Raw genomic sequence first — 20158 nt, 5'->3', positions numbered from 1 at the left:
TTTGCAACTCAGCTCCCCGTCGTTCATTAACATTGACTCATATCCCTCACACCCCATACTCTTCTCATATGCACGCATGTGGTGTTTTTTTAAGGCCCTTATAACAATGTACTATGCTTTGTTTAAGGTCATTCTAATGATTGTTTATTCCTTTTCTTTTTTTTCCCTTCATTTCTCACCTCAATTTCAGTTGCTGAAAGAGTACGTGCCTAGAGATGTATGATATGAATATATGACCCGTGTTGTGTGAGTATTAGTCTGAAAGGGCTGTGCCTGGGGAGCCATAGAGAGTAAGCCATAGAGACGTAAGCCTGGGGCAAGGTTTCTCAACTTCAATTCTTTTCCATGTACCATTTTCCGCGTACAATTCTTTGGTGCTCTGCACATCACAGGATGTTTGGCAGCATCCCTGTCCCCCACCTTCTAGGTGTCAGCAGCACCCCGACTGCCCCATCCCCCAGTATGGCAACCACACGCGTTTCCAGACGTTGCCCCCAGGGGGTAGAAGGTAGCGGTAAATCACTCCCAGTGGAGAACAAACTGATCTAGGCGGTTACAATCTAGAAAGTGCTTTCACACCCATTTAGATTATTATCTTATCCTGAGCCTCATCGCAACCATGTGGGGCATCTAGCTGGCTCTGTGGGTAGAGCACGAGACTCTCGATCTCAGGGTCATGAGTTTGAGCCCCACACTGGGTGTGCAGCCTACTTTAAAAAAAAAGAAAAAGAAGAAGTTTAGAGACGAGGAAATTGAGGCTCTGAGACAGCCAAGCCCACCTGGCTTTTCACCATCCCACAATGCTTCTCCAGCTAACGTCCTTCACCTTCCTTCACCCTTACAGTGAAAGGCTTCCCTTCCTTCTCGTCTGCCTTCCTTTCAAAGCAGAAAGCCTTCCTTCCAGAGAAATCTTCTCTGGTAGCCTAGTACATGCAATAGATTAAACTGAAGCTACTATTTGAGGAGTCCAAGTTGCATCTAGACCCTACCTCCTAAACCCATACTTGTCCCAAAGGGGCCCCACAAACTGTAGGGCTCTACAGAGCACATTTTGAAAACTGGTGATAAACGAACTCCCCTGTCTATTCTAACGTAGAAGCTATATGATTTTCATGGCCACCTCTCGGTCAGGGATGGTCTCTAGCTAAAATGGGAACCAGCAACATTCAGGAGAAATCAAGCTCCAAACTAAGTTATGGGTAAGTGGTAGGGGAATGGAGAGGGTGTGTGTTTGGGCCCAGTGTGTGGGTAAATCTGGATGGAGGAGAGAGATCATAGGCTGGGATCAGAAGACCATGAAAGAAGCAGTCTCCTGGACAAATCCGTCCAGTATCCAGAATAGGCAGAAACAGGTTCCAGACAAATTACCCTGTATGAACAGACCCTGGAAAACACATCTCAACCTCCCCAGGCATCAATTTGCTCATCTCTGAAACAAGAGGGTTAAAGAAAGCTAGTGGTTATCAGCACTCCCCACCCCACCTTTTTTGAAAGCAATGAAGTTATCTTCCCAAATAGGTAAAAAAACAGACCACAGCAGAGCTGCTTGGTTGGGGCAAGGGGAGAGGCTGAAGGCCCAACCAGAAAACCACTTGCTTCACGTCCCCTCGTCTTCCTCTCCCTACCTACTCCCACCCAGAGACAACCACTAAGATGCTGTGGAAGACAGTTAAAAACCACTGGACCAAATGAATCCCTAAGGTTCTTGCTGGCTCCAACAACCCATCATTCTTTAAGTTTATGAATTCACGGAGGTTATACAACTGGGGCCTTCCAAAGCAACAATGGGCCCTCACATCCACCATGAGCAAACTCAGTAACAGGTCACCCAACAAGAAACTGCATTAACATATACCAATATATGGGGCGCCTGAGTGGCTCAGTCGGTTAAGCCCCCAACTTCATCTCAGGTCATGATCTCATGGTTTGTGAGTTCAAGCCAGGCATCAGGCTCCGTGCTGACAGCTCAGAGCCTGGAGCCTGCTTCAGATTCTGTCTCCCTCACTCTCTGTCCCTCCCCCACTTGTACTCTGTCTCTCGCTCTCTCTCTCTCTTAAAAATGAACATTAAAAAAAATTAACATGGGAATGCAAGCTGGTGCAGCCACTCTGGAAAACAGTATGGAGGTTCCTCAAAAAACTAAAAATAGAACTACTCTACGACCCAGCAATTGCACTACTAGGCATTTATCCACAGGATACAGGTGTGCTGTTTCGAAGGGACACGTGCACCCCCATGTTTATAGCAGCACTATCGACAATAGCCAAAGTATGGAAAGAGCCCAAATGTCCATCGATGGATGAATGGATAAAGAAGATGTGGTATTTATATACAATGGAGTATTACTCAGCAATCAGAAAGAATGAAATCTTGCCATTTGCAACTACATGGATGGAACTGGAGGGTATTATGATAAGTGAAATTAGTCAGTCAGAGAAAGACAAAAATCATACGACTTCACTCATATGAGGACTTTAAGAGACAAAACAGATGAACATAAGGGAAGGGAAACAAAAAGAATATAAAAACAGGGAGGGGGACAAAACAGAAGAGACTCGTAAATATGGAGAACAAACAGAGGGTTGTTGGAGGGGTTGTGGGAGGGGGGATGGGCTAAATGGGTAAGGGGCACTAAGGAATCTACTCCTGAAATCACTGTTGCATTATATGCTAATTTGGATGTAAATTTTAAAAAACAAAAAAATAATAAAAATTAACAAAAAATAGATACCAATATAATTTCAAAGTTGGTGAAAAGCTTAAACAGATTTTCACTTTGAAGGACTAACCTATTAAATATCAAAACTAGACTTCACATATTCATGTAAAGATTATTCATCATTCTCAATTATAGGACCCAAATGAAGTGACTTTAGTTACTAGTTCAGTAAAGTAGCTTTAAAAAAAATTTTTTTTAAAGATTTTAAGTAATCTCTACAATGCAACATGGGGCTCAAATTTACATTCCCGAGATCAAGAGTCTCATGCTCTACTGAGTCAGCCAGGTAGCCCTAAATAACTTTTTTTTTTTTTTTGAGAGAGAGAATGTGAGTTGGGGAGAGGGAAAGAGGGGGTGGGAGAGAGGGAGAGAGGGAGAGAGGGAGAGAGGGAGAGAGAGGGAGAAGGAGAGGGAGAGGGAGAGAGAGAGAGAGAGAGAGAGAGAGAGAAAGACTCCTAAGCAAGCTCCACGTTCAGCAGAGAGCCCAACTCAAGGCTCAATCCCACGACCCTGGGATAATGACCTGAGCTGAAATCAACAGTCAGATGTTAAACTGGCTGAGCCACCCAGGAGCCCCGCTTTTTTTTTTTTTTTTTAACAGAAACTGTTCTCATTTACTTACGTTATAAAAACAGCAAAATTGTGCTCACTTCGGCAGCACATAATACTAAAATTGGAATGATACAGAGATTAGCAAGGCCCCTGTGCAAGGATGACATATGCAAATTCATGAAGCATTCCATATTAAAAAAAAAAAAAAAAACAGCAAAAGTAATGATCCTCCCCACCTAGCATCATCACCATTCTGGAGAGATATTTTGGATTAAGTTTATTGTTTATCATTCCATTTATATAAATAGGATCATATATCATGCATGATGTTTTACAACTTGCTTTTCTCACTTTATAATTACCAAGGACACCTTTCTGTGACAGCACATGTCTTTTAAAAACTTTTTATTGAAATACAACATACATATAGAAACTGCACAATTAAGGACACCACTTGATAGATTTCTAGACTAAACACACCCAAGTCACCAGCAGCCAGAGCAAAGCAAATTACCAACATCTTCAGAAGCCTGCCTGGTCCTCCCTTATCCAAAGCTCTCTATCCAAGGGTAATCATATTCTGACTTCTAATAGTATAGAGTAGTTTTGCCTGCTTTTAAACTTACATAAATGGAATCACACAGTAAGTACTTTAGTCTAACATTTGCGAACAGCTGTGGGGGTCGTTCATTATCATTGCCATAGAGTATTCCATCACATCAATATACCACAATTTACTTATCCACTCCAGTGATGGGCATTTGGGTAGTTTCCAGTCAGTGCTATTATGAACAGTGTTCTATGAACATTCTAGTATAAGACGTCTGATGAACACATGCACGCATGTTTGTTGGGTAGATACCTCGGCGTGAAACTGTTGTGTCACAGGGCAGACACACGGTCAGCTTTAGCAGATACTGCCAGTTTTCCCAAGAGGTTCACTGATCAATACTCCCACAGGCAGAGTCTGAGGGTCCTGGTTGTTTTTATCCTCACCAACACGGAGTACTTTTCATTTTTTTCATTTTCATCTTTTTTTTTTTTTTTTTATTTTTTTTTTTAATTTTTTTTTTTTTTTTAATTTTTTTTTTTTCAACGTTTATTTATTTTTGGGACAGAGAGAGACAGAGCATGAACGGGGGAGGGGCAGAGAGAGAGGGAGACACAGAATCGGAAACAGGCTCCAGGCTCTGAGCCATCAGCCCAGAGCCTGACGCGGGGCTCGAACTCACGGACCGCGAGATCGTGACCTGGCTGAAGTCGGACGCTTAACCGACTGCGCCACCCAGGCGCCCCTCATTTTCATCTTTTTTGTCTTAAATTACTTTTTGAAGTATAATTTATGCAGAATATACCGCACCTACTTAAAGCGTATGAGTTTGACAAGCATCTACGCCTGTGAAACCGCCACAACCATCGTGAAACCGAACAGTGCTGCCACCCCTGGAAGTTTTCCTGGTGCCCCTCTGCAGTCCACCCTTCCCTCCACCCTTTGCCCCAGGCAAACGCTTATCTGCTTTGTCATCACAGATTGGTTTGCATTTTCTAGAAGCGTATGTACAAATGGAAGCAGGTAAATGGAATACAGCACACAGTCTTCTGTGTCTAGCTCCAACAGAATGATTTTGAAAGGTATGTGTCTTGCTGTATGTATCAGTACTTGTTCCTTTTACTACCGAATAGTCCACTTTATGGATAGTCTGGATTTTGTTTACCCATTCACCTGCTGATGGACATATGGGTCCTTCCCAGTTTGGGGGCCTCATGAATAAAGCTGCTACGAATATTCATATAGTCACATACATTCACACTTTGTGTGAGCAAACGTTTTCGTTTCTCTTGGGTAAATACCTAGGAGTACAATGACTAGATGGTATGTTTATAAGAAACCACCAGACGGTTTTACAAAGTGGATGCACCAACATACAACCCCATCAACTGTGCACAACTCCAGCTGCTCCACATCCCAGTCAAATTTTAGGGGGTGCTGTCAGTCTTTTTAACTATTTTAACGGGTGTGGAGGCTGATCTATCCCTCACGATTTTAATTTGCATTTCCCCAATGACCAATGAAGTTGAATATCCTATCATGTGCTTACTTGCCATTAGCATAATAATTTCTTTTGTGAAGATTCTTTTCAAACACTGTACCCATTTTTAAAATGTTTAATGTTTGTTTTTGAGAGAGACAGACAGAACATCAGTGGGGAGGGGGGGGGGGGGGGGGTGACAGGGACACAGAATCCAAAGCAGGCTCCAGGCTTTGAGCTGTCAGCACAGAGTCCAACGTGGGCCTTGAACCCACAAACCATGAAGTTGTGACCTGAGCCGAAGTCGGACACTTAACCGACTGAGCCACCAGGCGCCCCTTTTACCCATTTTCTTAAATGGGCTGTCTTCTTAGTATTGAATTTTAAGAGTTCTTTCTTTATTATGGAAACAGGCCCTTTATCAGATATAATGTATTGCAAATATTTTCTCCGATTCTGTGGCTTGCCTTTTTGTTCTCTTCATGCCGTCTTTCAAAGAGCAAAAGTTTGGGGCGCCTGGGTGGCTCAGTCGGTTGAGTGCCCAACTTTGGCTCAGGTCATGATCTCACCATTCGGGAGTTCGAGCCCCGTGTCAGGTTCTGTGCTGACAGCTCACAGCCTGGAGCCTCCTTTGGATTGTGTCTCCCTCTCTCTCTGCCCCTCCCCTGCCGTGCTCTCTCTTTCTCTCTCAAAAATAAATAAACATAAAAAATTTAAAAAAACGAAACAAAGAGCAAAAGTTTTAGATTTTGACCAAATGCCACATATCATTTTTTTCTTAGTGACTTTTGCTTTTATGACCTAAGAAATCTTTCCAAACTCAAGGTCACAGAGATTTCTTCCCCTATGTTTTCTTCTGGAGGCTTTATAGTTTTACATTTTACATTTAGGTCTGTGATCCTTTCGAGTTAATTTTTATGCACAATAATGAGGTTTATTTTTTTCTCTGGATATGGATATCCAGTTATTCTAGCACATCTGTTGAAAAGATTTTCTTTTTCCCATTAAACTGCCTTGGCATCATCTTTAATTGACCATATATTTATGGGTCTATTTCTGGACACTGATCTAGATGTGTTTCCCTTCTCCAATACCACACTTTGTTTACTGTAGCTTTGTAGTAAGTCTTGATGTCAGGTAATGTTAATTTTCCAACTTTGCTTTTCTTTTTAAAAATTGCCCTGGCTACTTTGGATTGTTTACATTTTAATTTAGATTTAAAAATCAGCTTCTCAATTTCTATAAAAATCTTTGAGCATTGTTTTTCTTGCTAGAAAAAGAGAATATAAACTTCCTCACTGAGTTGCTAGGAGGGTAGAAAAGGGATAATATGTTAGTGTAACAAATACGGTGACACATAACAGGCATTCACTTAATGTTAGCTTCCGCTCTCTTTCCCTCTCTTGGCCTTTAAATAAACAGGATCCAATCTAGCAATGCCCTAACATTTTACTAGTGGGTCAATGGCTGTAGTAAAAATATTACCACACCAAAAGACTTTTATAAGTAAATATTTGTATTTTCACTTGGATTCAACACTGAAATGCACTTGCCAGAGAAAGCAATTCAGCATATTTACTAATAAACGGTTTCAGGCCACATTTTAGGAAAGCATAAAACCACAGCCAGAACAAAAATTTAAATATGTTTTCAAGTTCCATACAGTGCCTAATTACATTATTCTATAATACTAACAGAAAATTCTCCTCTAGCAAGATCACAATGTTCCATTATCCATATTGCTGTCGCAAATGGAAAAAGTATTTTTGCTCTCAAAAACTGTTTAGAAATACATACAGCAAACAAAATATGGTGACCGATTCAACAATTAACATGTACTAATTTGAAACCCAAACCTACAAACAACCAAAAACCTTTGAAGTATTTTAGTTTAGCCTAAGTGATATCACTCCATGAAATGGAAACATATCAGTTTCCAAACACAGGCTACCAAAAGGCAATTTTTGGTGAACCACCAATACTTTGTGGTAACCCACATTTATCAGATGAACTGATATTTAAAGACAAACAATAATTTGCTCCTTTTTCCATGACCTTACTCAATGGCCTCTTTCGGTACAGCATTTTTTTAAACATGAAAATGGCCTTAAAAAAATAGCCTTAACAATTAATTTCACTACACTTGATCGATTATTGGAGTAATACACAAAATCTGCTGGCTAATTCAAAGGCAAGTCAGCTGCTAAGTCATTTCTGTCCTACTTTCTTAACAAGGAAGAAATAAGGCCAAACCCTTTCTTTTCATGAAGATTACTGCAGGGCAAAAGCAATTTCATCTCTGTTGACTGAGCTGCATATCACCAGAGACCCATCTCCAGACATACCAAAAATTAATAAACTGTAAAATGTTGCTTGGGCTCCCCACCTGTCAAGGGCAAAGCCATTCTCCACTTACATAGGCTTGGCATCACCCTGACTCCTCCTGCTCATGAGCATTTCTGGTTCCATAAATATGACCAATGCATGACACCATGACATCTGTGACATCTGTCGCCGTTCCACTCCTCTGGCCCCATCTTGGTTTTGATTTCCTCTAACTGGACCACCTCATCTTTGGCATGAACTTGCAGTAATATACTAACCGATCTCCTTGCCTTCACCTTGGTCCTTTCTACCTCATTCATCTTTCTGAAATCAGAAATCCAACCATGTCAGTCTTCAGCCCCACATTCCATGGTTTTTCTCAATGCTACGCAAAGAGTTGCCACACAACCCAACAATTCCACTCCTAGATACATACACACCCAAGAGAAACGAAAACATACATTCAGGTAAGAACTTGTACACTTGATCACAGCAGCATTATCCATAATAGCCAAAAAGTATCAACAACGTAAATGTCCATAAACTGGCAATGGATAACCAAAATGTGGTATATCCATACCATAGTATTCTATAACAGAATAAATGGTGTTAATACTAATAGTATTAATATAAATATTATAAATACAAATAGTATTGAATACTAATAAGCAGTATTCAATTTGTTAACTAGAAACAAATTTAGATTCAGTCTACAATTCTAAATCTAAAATTCAATGCAATCCTTAATCAAAATCCTAAGAAGTTTTCTGCAGAAGTAGAACAACCGATCTAAAATGCACGTGGACTCTCAAGGGACCCTGAAGAGCCAAAATAATCTTGAAAAAGAACAAACCTGCAGGGCCCACACTTCCTAATTTCAAAACTTACTACAAAGCTACAGGAATCAAAACCATGTGGTACTGGCATAAAGACAGACATACAGCTCAATGGGATAAAATAATGAACACAGAAATATACTCTTGCATACATGGTCAAATCACTTTTCACTAGGGTGCCAAGATCATTCAATAGGGAACAGCAGTCTTTTCAACAAACGGTGCAGAGAAAACTAGAGATCCACATGCAAAAGAATGACACTGGATCCTTCCTTATCTGACACTATATGCAAAAATTAACTCAATACACATCAAAGACCTAAATGTAAAAGCTAAAAAACCCTTAGAGAAAAGTCAGGGCAAAAGCTTCACAATATTGGGTTTGGCAATGATTTCTTGGATACGACACTGAAATAACAAAAAATACATATATTAGTCTCTGCCCCCAATTCCTGGCAGAGCTCCTAAATCCCTCAGAATTTCCTGGGTGATAGGAGTGTCTGTTCCAATGAGGCAAATCTCGGAGCTCCTGGATGGCTTCAGGGTGGGAGCTGGTCACGGGAAAGACCAAGCCAAGCCTGGAATTTGCAGCCCCACCCTGCATCCTCTCAGAAGGGAAGAGGGACTGGAAAGTGAGTTAATGACTGATGAGGCCTTCACGATGAAGCTTCTATAAAAATCCCCAAAGTATGGGTTCTGAGAACTTCTAGGTCAGTGAACATATCTACGTGCCAGGAGGGTGGCACACCCCAATTCCACAGAAGGAGAAGCTCCTGCACTTTGGACCTCAGGTCCCCAGTCTGTGTGTCTCTTCATCTGGCTGTCCATTCATGGTCTTTAATATCCTTGGTAATAAACTGGTAATCTAGTAAGTAAACTGTTTCCTTGAGTTCTGCCAGCCATTCTAGCAAATTATCAATCTCCAGGAGGGGGTCATGGGAATTGTGATTCGTAGCCAGCCAGCCAGAAGCACAGGCAACAGCGTGGATTTGTGACTGGCATCTGAGGCGCGGGCAGTCTTACGTGACTGAGCCCTAACCCATGGGGTCCAGTGAGTGTCAGAATTGAACTGAATTACAAGACACTCAGCCGGGGTCAGGGAGCCACTTGCTGTGGAAAACCCACACGTCAGGTGCCAGGTGTACTGCGAGTGTGGGAATAAAGAAGAAACGGAGTTTTCCCCATTCGGACACCAAAGGCACAGGCAACAAGGGGAAAAGCAGACAAACTGAACTTCACAAAAATGTTTAAACTGTGTGATTCAAAAGACAACATTAACAGAGTTGAAAGACATCCACAGAATGGGAGAAAATATATACCAATCATCTATCTGATAGGGAGTTAATATCCAGAATATATAGAGAGCTCCTAAAACACAACAATAAACCAATTCAAAAATGGACAAAGGACCTGAATAGACATTTTCAAGGACATACAAATGACCAGTAATCACATGAAAAGATGCTCAACATCACTAATCATCAGGGAAATGAAAATCAAAACTACAATGAGATACTAGCTTACACCCATTCGGATGGTTACTATTAAAAAATGAAAAGGGGTGGGGGGAGCCTGAGTGGCTCAGTCGGTTGGGCATCCAACTTCGGCTCAGGTCATGATCCCACAGCTCCTGAGGTCGAGCCCCGCGTTGGGCTCTGTGCTGACAGCTCAGAGCCTAGAGCCTGCTTCAGAGTCTGTGTCTCCTTCTCTCTCTGCCCTTCCCCCAGGTGCTCGTTTTCTCTCTTTCAAAAATAAATATTAAAAAAAAAAAGAAGAAGAAGAAGAAATGGGGGGTGCCTGGGGGCTCCGTCTGTTGAGCATCCAACTCTTGATTTCAGCTCAGGTCATGATCTCATTCACGAGCAGGGTGTGCGTGCGCTCTCTCCCTCAAAATAAATAAATAAACTTTAAAATAAAAAGAAAGGAAGGAAGGAAATAACAAGTGTCAGTGAGGATGTGAAGTAATTGGGACTCTTGTGCAGTACAGGTGGGAATGTAAAATGGTACAGCTGCTGTGGAAAACAGGAGGGCAGATCCTCAAAATGGTAAAAAACAGAATTACAATATGATCCAACAATTCCACTTCCGGGTACATACCCAAGAGAACTGAAAGCAAGGTCAGCTGTATACCCATGTTCATAGCAGCGTTATTCACAACACTGCCCATCGACAGGTGAATAAGCAAAATGTCACACACACACACACACACACACACACACAGTGGAATCTTATTCAGACCTAAAAAGGAAGGAAATTCTGATATATCCTACAACATGGATGAACCTTGAGGGCATCACACAAAGTGAAAGAGACCAGTCTCAAAAAGACAAGGGCTGTATGATTCGATGTATATGAAGTACTTAGAGTAGACAAAATCAGAGACAGAAAGAATGGAGGTTGCCAGGGGCTGGAGGGAGTTGTTGTTAAATGGGTAAAAGGAGTTACAGCTTTACAAAATGAAGAGTTATGGAGATGGATGGTGGCATAACCGCACAACGTTATGAACGTATTGAATATCATTTAATTATACATTTTAAATGGCTCAGATGGTATATTTCATCACAATAAAAAAAATGGGGAAAAAAGGGGCGAGTACCCATAAGGGTATAAGAATTAAATGAGATAGGGGCACCTGAGTGGCTCAGTCAGTTAAGTGTCCGACTTTGGTTCAGGTCATGATCTCACGATTCAGGAGTTCGAGCCCCGCATCGGGCTCTATGCTGACAGCTAGGAGCCCGGAGCCTGCTTCAGATTCTGTCTCCCCCTCTCTCTGCCCCTCCCCGGCTCATGCTCTGTCTCTGTCTCTCTCTCCATCTCCCTAAAATAAACATTAAAAAACAAAACAAAACTTTTTTTTAAAGAATTGAGATAATGTATGTAAAATGTAATGTAAGATGCCAGAATCTGGCACAGTGTCCAATAAATGGTAGCCATTATCATCATTCCCTGAAGAAGTCAAAGCCTCTCTGTCCTCTGGGACACTGCCTGGACCGTTTCCAAGGCCTAGAATACAATTGTCCACCCGGTCCACCTATTAAATGCCAACATATTCTCCAAGATGGAACTCCTTCTTCCAGAAGGTGAGCCAGGGTAAGGCCAGTGCCTACTATCTGTGCACTTCACCCCCCAGGCTTTCCACAAGGCCTGGTATGAAATTGTTTGGGGACATATACATGAATGATTGCTAGTATATATATAAGCTGCAATACTGATCATTAGGCTTCAGTACTACCCACAATAGCAAAATAAAAGCAAACGTGTTACCTATTTTAACTTATGACTGCTATCCTTCATTTACATGCTTGGAGCTAATATTTTTCAAATACAGGTAATATCTTAATCGGCTCTATAGAGAGTATTTCATTTTATCCTTACTCATAACAACCCTCTGAGGAAGGTACTACCATTCTATAGATGAAGAAACTGAGGCACAGATAGGTACTTACTTGTATCTTTCTTTCTTTCTCTCTCTTCCTTCCTTCCTTCCTTCCTTCCTTCTTCCTTCCTTCCTTCTTTCCTTCCTTCTTTCCTTCCTTCCTTCCTTCTTTCCTTCCTTCCTTCCTTCAAGTAAATTCTACACCCAACGTGGGGCTCAAACTCAGGCCCCCGAGATCAAGAGTCACACACTTTACTGACTGAGCCAGGTGCACACCCCTTAGTATATTGTTTTCTTTCTTTTTTTGTTTTGTTTTGTTTTGTTTTATTTTTTGGTATATTTATTTCTAATGAAAAAAAATCAAGGAAAGGAAAAGTACACGAATGCGAATGCCCCCATAGTCCACTGAATGGAATACATTCTAAGGGTGCTTGCAAATGTCCATGGCTTGCACTTTTCCTTGCTACTAAGAAAACTAAGATCTCTGAGATCTCCCCACCAATTCACAGGTTAGAAGACTAGATATTCCATACTCTGGCCTCACAGTGGGAACGAAACGTGGGGAAAAGGGATACAGTCAATTTTAGAACTTTTCAAGTCACACTAGGGATGCCAGGACCCCCGTGAGAACCCGGGAAGTACCAGAATCAGATGTTCCTCAAAGCTTCCTCAGGCAAACCTGCAACCCTGGCCACTCACACAGACATCAGCTTGGTGTGAGGTCATAGCCTGGCATGCACAGACCTAGCACTTGAGTGAATTATAACAAGGCTCCGGGGGCAGTGGCAGTGCTTCCATGACCCACACTTGCAGGGCTTAGAAATTCTCAAGTCACAGGGAAGTACCTCCCTAAGTCTCATAGCTGGGATTTTCTCATCTGGAATCTTATTTTCCCAGGGAAACAGAAAACATACAACTGCCCATCTGGTCCAGAGTGACGAGCACAAGCTAAGGGCACCAGCTTGTCCCAGAACTTTCAAGCCCTCTATACTGGCAGGACACAATGCTTTCTATCTTGTTAACAAGAATGTGTGATTTATTCACGTGGGTACACACAAGACAAATTACTCAGTACGTACAAGGAAAACAAACAACACAGCCCGTGAACGGAGTGGAGAAAGAAAACCAGAGCATTCAAGAAATCTGATAAAACTTAAAAATATACCCATAAGGGGCGCCTGGGTGGCTCAGTCTGTGAAGCGTCTGACTCTTGGTTTCAGCTCAGGTCATGATCTTGCAGTTCATAGGATCGAGCCCTGAGATGGGCTCTGCGCTGACAGCACAGAGCCTGCTTGGGATATTCTCTCTCCCTCTCTCTCTCTCAAAATAAATAAACTTAAAAAAAAAAACAAACAAACAGGGGCGCCTGGGTGGCGCAGTCGGTTAAGCGTCCGACTTCAGCCAGGTCACGATCTCGCGGTCCGTGAGTTCGAGCCCCGCATCGGGCTCTGGGCTGATGGCTCAGAGCCTGGAGCCTGTTTCCGATTCTGTGTCTCTCTCTCTCTCGGCCCCTCCCCCACTCGTGCTCTGTCTCTCTCTGTCCCAAAAATAAATAAAAAACGTTGAAAAAAAATTAAAAAAAAAACACAATAAATCCATAAAATTAGCAAAAAACCATTAATGATGCATTTATATAAAAACTAACGGAATATGGGCCACCTGGGTGGCTCAGTCAGTTGGGCATCCGACTCTTGATTTTGGCTCAGGTCATGATCTCACGGTTTCATGGGTTCAAGCCCCACACTGGGCTCTGCTGACCACTGCAGCCTGCTTAAGATTCTCCCTCTCTCTCTGCCCTTGCCCCAGCTTGAGCTCTGTCTCTCTCAAAATAAAGAAATAAACTTAAAAAAAAAAAACCTAATGGAACATGCCAATCATAAAATGTAATATTCTTCACTCCTTTTTAACTTCCTGCAATAAGGCTTTGGCACTACGACTTAAACCAACATCACCCTCTACTTGTTCAAATACAAAAGTGCTCTCTGCTTCATGTTTCTTTGCTGACTACTCCCAGGCATCTCTAATACTAGTTTATTATTAAGATCTACTGATAATCATTTATATCCCCAGATGAAATAAAAAGTTGGTAAAAGTCCCAAGATCACAGGGACACATGATCGAAGATGTGAACTGGCAGAAATTCACGTGACATCTACTCTGGCTTTTTAATTTAAATGCTAATTCATTCAGTTAATAAACACACTGAGGAGGAGCAAATATGGGCAGAGAATGTAGTCTGCAAAATTCTCAGCAATACATGTCATTCATTTAACAGTAATTATTGTATGCCTCCTCTAGGCCAGGGGTTAGGGGATCAACAGTGAACAAAAAAAAAGTCTCTGAGTCTCATGAGTTCATAATTCAAGTAAAGAAACAAATCGCAAATTTCAGATGGTGATATGTGCTATTAAGAAAAATCAGTGCTGTGAAGGAGAACAAACAGGGCACTTATTCAACGCGAACAAGTTTATTTAAAAAAAAAAGATACATTAATTTCAAACTTTATGGAGGAACTAGGCAATGCATATGAGTGGCAGGAATAAGAACAGAGGCCAAAGAGAAGGGTAAAAATGTGAGGGGGAGAAAGGAAAAGAAAGGAACAAGAGCTGAAAGAGAGAAACAGATGTGTCAGGAACAATGGCCTATTGTGCCTATTACAGGGAAGCATGTGTTTTGTTTTGTTTTGTTTGATTCATGGGTTCAATATATTAGGTCAAACCATATTAGAAACCACCTATCCTACCGCGCACACAAAATAGATGTTTTAAAACCAAAATTAACAGGGAAAATAAAACTGCGAAGGGCAGGGGAAAGGTATTCGTAAGTAAATATAGCTCTTCCTACAAGACGAAATCATAGGAGACTTTTCTGTTGAGGCACTGCCCAAGCTTCAGAGTAAGAGATCCTTGAAGGGCAGTTTGGGGGGTTTTTTTGTTTGTTTGTTTTGTTTTGTTTTAAGAACTGTCTAAAGTACAAGCTTATGTGCTCTTTAACTCAGACGTATTACCTCTAAGCTAAACACGAGCAATGAAAATAGTCATTCTTTAGCAAACCAGTGAGAAGAGAACAAAAACACTTCAGGTCTAAGGCAGCCAGAGAAGAGCTCACAAAGGGAGCTGTCCATTCACCCTGGCTTCCCTTCCGTCTCGGTCAAGCCAGAGCATGACATTACCAAGATCCAGCTGAAAGCCCATTGTTGGCCCTTCTTCCCTGCATGCATCTGCTATAAAACCTATCTTACTGCAGGCCGCCACTCTGAGTCTCCACCTCTGTTCTGCAGGACCAGGAAGCAAGCAGCCAAAGAGGTTTAGAATTCCATAACTTCACTGCCTACGGGAACAGGAACCGACACTCACTACAGAGTGTGTGCATCTGCACCGTCTCAAAGATCTCTCAGACTAAAGCCTCCCCACGTGCTTTGGTGCTTCATCCCTCTTACGCCCTTTCTCTAAGTCCCCCTGCTAAAGGGACTGTGCCCTGCAGATCTGAACTCAGTTTCTTCTGCAAAATTAAAGCCTCCTTCTCAACTGCATGATCATTCTCAAACAATTCAACCACCAAAATCACGATCTTTGCTCTCATTGGTCTCTCTCCTGCCACCCCCGTGATCAGTTATGAGTCTTGTTACTTTTTACTTCCAAGTTCTGACCAATGAATCACCCCTTAACCACATTCTACCTTGGAGTCCTCTTTGCAAGAAATGGAATAAGGCAAGGTTAACCATTTGGAGAGAAAGATGAAGAAAACAGCATTTACTGGGTTCCTACTATGAATCTGGCACTGTTCTAGCCTAGAGGAGGTGGGAATTACTGTCTCCATTTTATAAATGGGGAACAAAGTCTGAAGTTTCTCAAATATACTCATTCCTTTCTGGTCTAACAGTGCAGGCGTTCACTGCTCCACACTCACAGTACCGTTGGCTTCCTCAACTCCTGATCTGTTCTTTATAAAACACTGCCAGAACAATCATACCAAAATTCCATTGATATCACATCAATTCCCTGTTGAGGCAAATGAAATGCCTTCTGCTTCTCCATTTGCCCACTGACTGGCCCGGAACCCAGTAAATATTTGTTGCTTAAAACCATCCCATGATTCTACACCAGCCCAGAACTAATGAGCCCTAGAGGCAGAAAGTAACAAGATTTTTAAGACAGCCTGTGTGGAATACGCAGAATGCATGTGAAAAAGCCAAAGGCAACTCAAAAGCCTTTAAGGCAAAGTGGAATTTCTCTAAGACATTTCACAATTCTGACTCCACCTAAACCACCCTTCTTCAGGGAGGAAGGATGCTGACTTCAGAATAGCTGCGTTCTAACCCCTGCTCCTCCACACCTAGCTTCTTAACCTCTCCACGCTTCAGTGTCCTGCTCTACAAAAGTTCAACTGGGCCTCTGTTCAAATTCCCCCACCCTCCCGGCCTATCCAAGTCCAAGTCATTCTCCAAAGGTCAGGTGAAAGCCCATTGTCCTTGCAAACTCTCGCTGGATGACCTCAGCCCATCACGGCACTTACTTGCTTTATAACAGCTCTACAGCAGAAGGAGCCTGAGTCACTCATTTTAACTTTTATCTGTAATCGTGTATCACTGTGCCCCCATTTAACTGTTTCACCCCTGTATCCCCCACCCCCCACCAGTGTCCCACCTCATGAATGACAGTGACGCTACTCACTGCCTCAGGTGATCCCAAGCAGCACAACAATATCAATACCAACAGTGATTACGACTACCCTCTGCTGACTGTGGAAGTGCCAGGCACCGGGCTAAGTATCTTATTACTTCACTATCCTTCAATCTTCCTAATCCTTTTAGGTAAATCTGTTTTGGGGTGTTTTTTTTTTAATCTCCATTTCAGAGTGAAGGAAGCGAGCCTACCCAAAGCTACAAAAGTAGAGGATGGGGGTGAAGGGCGAGAGATGGTAATTTCCAACTCAGCTGTCTGCCTCCCCCTCTTAACTACTGCCATCATACTGTGTAATACTTCCTGTGGCTTGGTTTTTATTTACTTATTTATTTATTTATTTATTTAGAGGAAGAGAGAGAGAGAGAGAGAGTGCGTCTAAGCTGGGAAGGGACAGAGAGAGAGAGGTAGAGAGAGAATTCCAAGCAGGCTCCGTGCTGTCTGCACAGAGCCCAACTCAGGGCTCGATCCCGGGAACTGGGAGATCATCACCTGAGCTGAGATCAAGAATTGGACACGTACGGGGCGCCTGGGTGGCGCAGTCGGTTAAGCGTCCGACTTCAGCCAGGTCACGATCTTGCGGTCCGTGAGTTCGAGCCCCGCGTCAGGCTCTGGGCTGATGGCTCGGAGCCTGGAGCCTGTTTCGGATTCTGTGTCTCCCTCTCTCTCTGCCCCTCCCCCGTTCATGCTCTGTCTCTCTCTGTCCCAAAAATAAAATAAAAACGTTGAAAAAAAAAATTTTTTTTAAAAGAAAAAAAGAAAAAAAAAAAAGAATTGGACACGTAACCCACTAAGCCACCCACACACCTCCCGTATTGTGGCCATATGATATCCACGGTTACATCTTCGCCCCTAAATGTGAGCTGTTTACAATCACAAAAACTGTATTTCTTGGCTCACTTACAGAATAACTCATTCTTCAGTGGTTCATACTCAAGCCTTTACTTAGACTAACTCGCAGTCTTAATAACTCTGTGAGATAGTAATAATTACTACTGTCCATTTACAAATGAGGAAACAAGAGGGCGAGAGGGTTCAACAACTTGCCCCAAATCACACAGCTGGTAAGTAAATTCAAGGGTGAAGTGACAGCTTTGATCAAGTAAGTAGTACTCCACTTAACTTATTCTCAACAATGTTTATTAAGCACTGGAAAACCTAGAAAGGGGCAGGAGATACAGCAATGAATAAACCAGAAAGCATCTCTGTTCTCATGGTGCTTATAATCTTAAATCTCTTTCAACATTTTCATTCAATGGGCACAATCTTAAATCCTCTTAAATTTTCCAAACAAAAATATCATATCTGGATAATAAGAATTAGTATCAAAGAGCGAGCATGAGGCTTGAAGCCAGAAAACCTGGGTTAAGTTTCCAACTTTGCTACTTATTAGAAACTTTGTCATTTATTAGACCCTGGACCAATTCGTTCACCTGCCTCCCCGTTTCACTACCGGTGTGAGATAATGTATTAAGTTGCTCACCGAGCGCAGTGTCTGGCACTTAGTACACGCTCAATAAATTAGCTTCCGTCTTTCCCCTCCCCTCCATGCAGTGACTTCATAATCTGTGTCGTCACTGAGCACATGTTAACAGGCTCCGCGTAGTTACATCGAGAACCAAGAAGTGTCCAATCTCTTATTTCCCTGGGCTATTCTCATTCCAGATCACTATGTCTCCAATTTCAGGGCGCAGACTACTCTGATGCCAGTAAATCAGATAATCAAATAAATACAACTCGGGAATGACAGCAACTCCCGTGAGGGCCTGTCGGTGTCTATAAAACGCTCCCCATGACCTTCTTTAGAAGGCACTTGTCTCGGCAGGACAGCATTGTGACCCTGACCCGGCTCCACTCCCCGGGCGGGAGATGCGGCCCCCGAGGAGAATTTCCAGCCTCCGGCACGTGGTTGTGCCCTGCAGACCGCTTTTTACTCGATGAGCTCTGGCACCTCTCCGGCCACCTGCCAGCCCGACCGTCCCCTATTCCCTCGGGGCTGCGGCTCCTCCCCTCCCACCTCGCGCGGACGCCCAGGGTCCTCCGGCCGGGGCCCCCGCCGCCCGAGTGACCCCCCCGCCCGGCTCGGGCAGCTCGCCTTGGCCGGAGGGGCTGGACCAGGCCGGTCGGCCTGACCTCCCCAGGGGCTTCCCTCCCGCTCTCCTGGTCAGCGGGGCCTGGAGCCGGCCGCTCCGCTCCGGGAGGGGCCTGCAGGGGCGAGAGGCTTCTCACCTATCTTCACGACCGCATCCGCCATGCACCGGTCCCACTTCCTGCCGAGCTCGGAGTCCGACATGTTCCCCACCCGCAGCTCCCACTTTCCTTAAGGTCGGGCCCCGCGCTTCGATTCCAGGCAAGTCTCGCGAGAGCCGGCCTCCCGGGCCTCCAGGCCCGGAAGGCCGGCTCCGGCCTGCCACATATCGCGAGATAACCTGAATGCTTCCGCCCCTTCCGGGTTGTTGTTTTTTTTTTTTTTTTTTTTTTTCCAGTTGGTCGTCAAGGTGACGGGTTGCCTGGAGGCCCGAGGTGACCCTGACCTTGGAGCCGCGCCTACCTGAGGGCTGGGAGGCTGACAGGCTTCCCAGGCTGCATCCCGAGCCCTGTCGGGAAGGCCCTTCCTCCGCACCAGCTCCCGACGTCGGCCCTGGAATTTCCCAGGGCAAGTGAGGGCACAGCGCTTGGTTTCTTCATTCACTTTTTCTACTCCCTCATTCACTGTTTATTGCAGTGGGACTGCCGCCTGCACCACTAACACGGAGACTGTTCTGGCATAGGTCACCTAGGCCAGATCGAACGGATGCTTTGGAACCTTTCTCTATACAGCACTGGGCACAACTGCGCCCTCCTTCCTGGTCCTCCTTGTCTGCGTCTTCTCCTTATTCATTCGGACTCCCAGGTTCTGCTCCGGACTCTCCTCATTAGGTGTCCTTCCAGCTTTTTCTCTGCCAGCTGCTTAAAGAGTGTTGGTTCCAAGAAGCACATCCGTCCACCTTGCTGTCTACATACTCTCCCTGAGAATTGCAACCACTGTCAAATTCTGTTTCCGGATCAAATGTCCACCACAAGCCTCCTTTTCATAATTCAGCCTCCTTGCTGGTGTCGTTGATTTTAGACTTTCTTTCCCCTTTGCACCCCCCATCCTACCACAAATACAAATTTGACCATATTAGTCCTCTGATTTGAAGCTGTCAATGACTTCTATTCACCTGCTGAATATATCCAAGACTCAAGAAGTTCATTCTAGGAAGCCTACATTAAAACCTTAGAGTCACCCTTCATCTACTAATAGAGCTTAGAACCCCCTCTGTTTTCTTATTATCAAAGCAGCTTGCCTACCCTATAGAATTATCTACATGCTATTGAAACATCCTCTCTCTCTCTCTCTCTCTCTCTCTCTTTGAGTTTATTTTGAGAAGGAGTGCAAGCTGGGGAGGGGCAGAGGGAGAGAGAGAGAGAGAGAGAGAGAGAGAGAATGAATCCCAAACAGACTGCAGCTGTCAGCATGGAGCCCCACTCGGGGCTCAACCCCACGAACTGTGAGATCATGACCTGAGCCAAAATCAAGAGCGGGACACTTCACTGACTGAGCCACCCAGGTGCCCCAAAACATCTCTTTATAGACGTTTGTGTCTGCCAATAAA

At 43.6% G+C, this 20158-nt stretch overlaps 1 protein-coding gene and 1 non-coding gene across 2 annotated transcripts in view; one reads left to right on the top strand and one right to left on the bottom strand.

Annotated features, from left to right (window-relative positions):
* The window catches only part of MICOS10 (mitochondrial contact site and cristae organizing system subunit 10), a 34904-nt gene extending 16015 nt beyond the window's left edge, over nucleotides 1–18889 (bottom strand). Inside the window, exon 1 of the mRNA XM_030325706.1 lies at nucleotides 18750–18889. Coding sequence (XP_030181566.1) covers nucleotides 18750–18813 — 64 coding nt within the window. The 5' untranslated portion in view covers nucleotides 18814–18889. The remainder of the gene's footprint in view (nucleotides 1–18749) is intronic.
* On the top strand, nucleotides 3362–3468 carry LOC115522557. Its single transcript, XR_003971458.1, has one exon. It is a non-coding gene; the product is annotated as a U6 spliceosomal RNA (small nuclear RNA).
* Nucleotides 18890–20158: the final 1269 nt, after the last annotated feature.

This window comes from Lynx canadensis, chromosome C1, assembly GCF_007474595.2.
Source record: "Lynx canadensis isolate LIC74 chromosome C1, mLynCan4.pri.v2, whole genome shotgun sequence".
In the NCBI taxonomy this organism is placed as follows: domain Eukaryota; kingdom Metazoa; phylum Chordata; class Mammalia; order Carnivora; family Felidae; genus Lynx; species Lynx canadensis.
The sequence above is the reverse complement of the archived record's forward strand: the minus strand, read 5'-3'. Positions and strand labels throughout refer to the sequence as shown.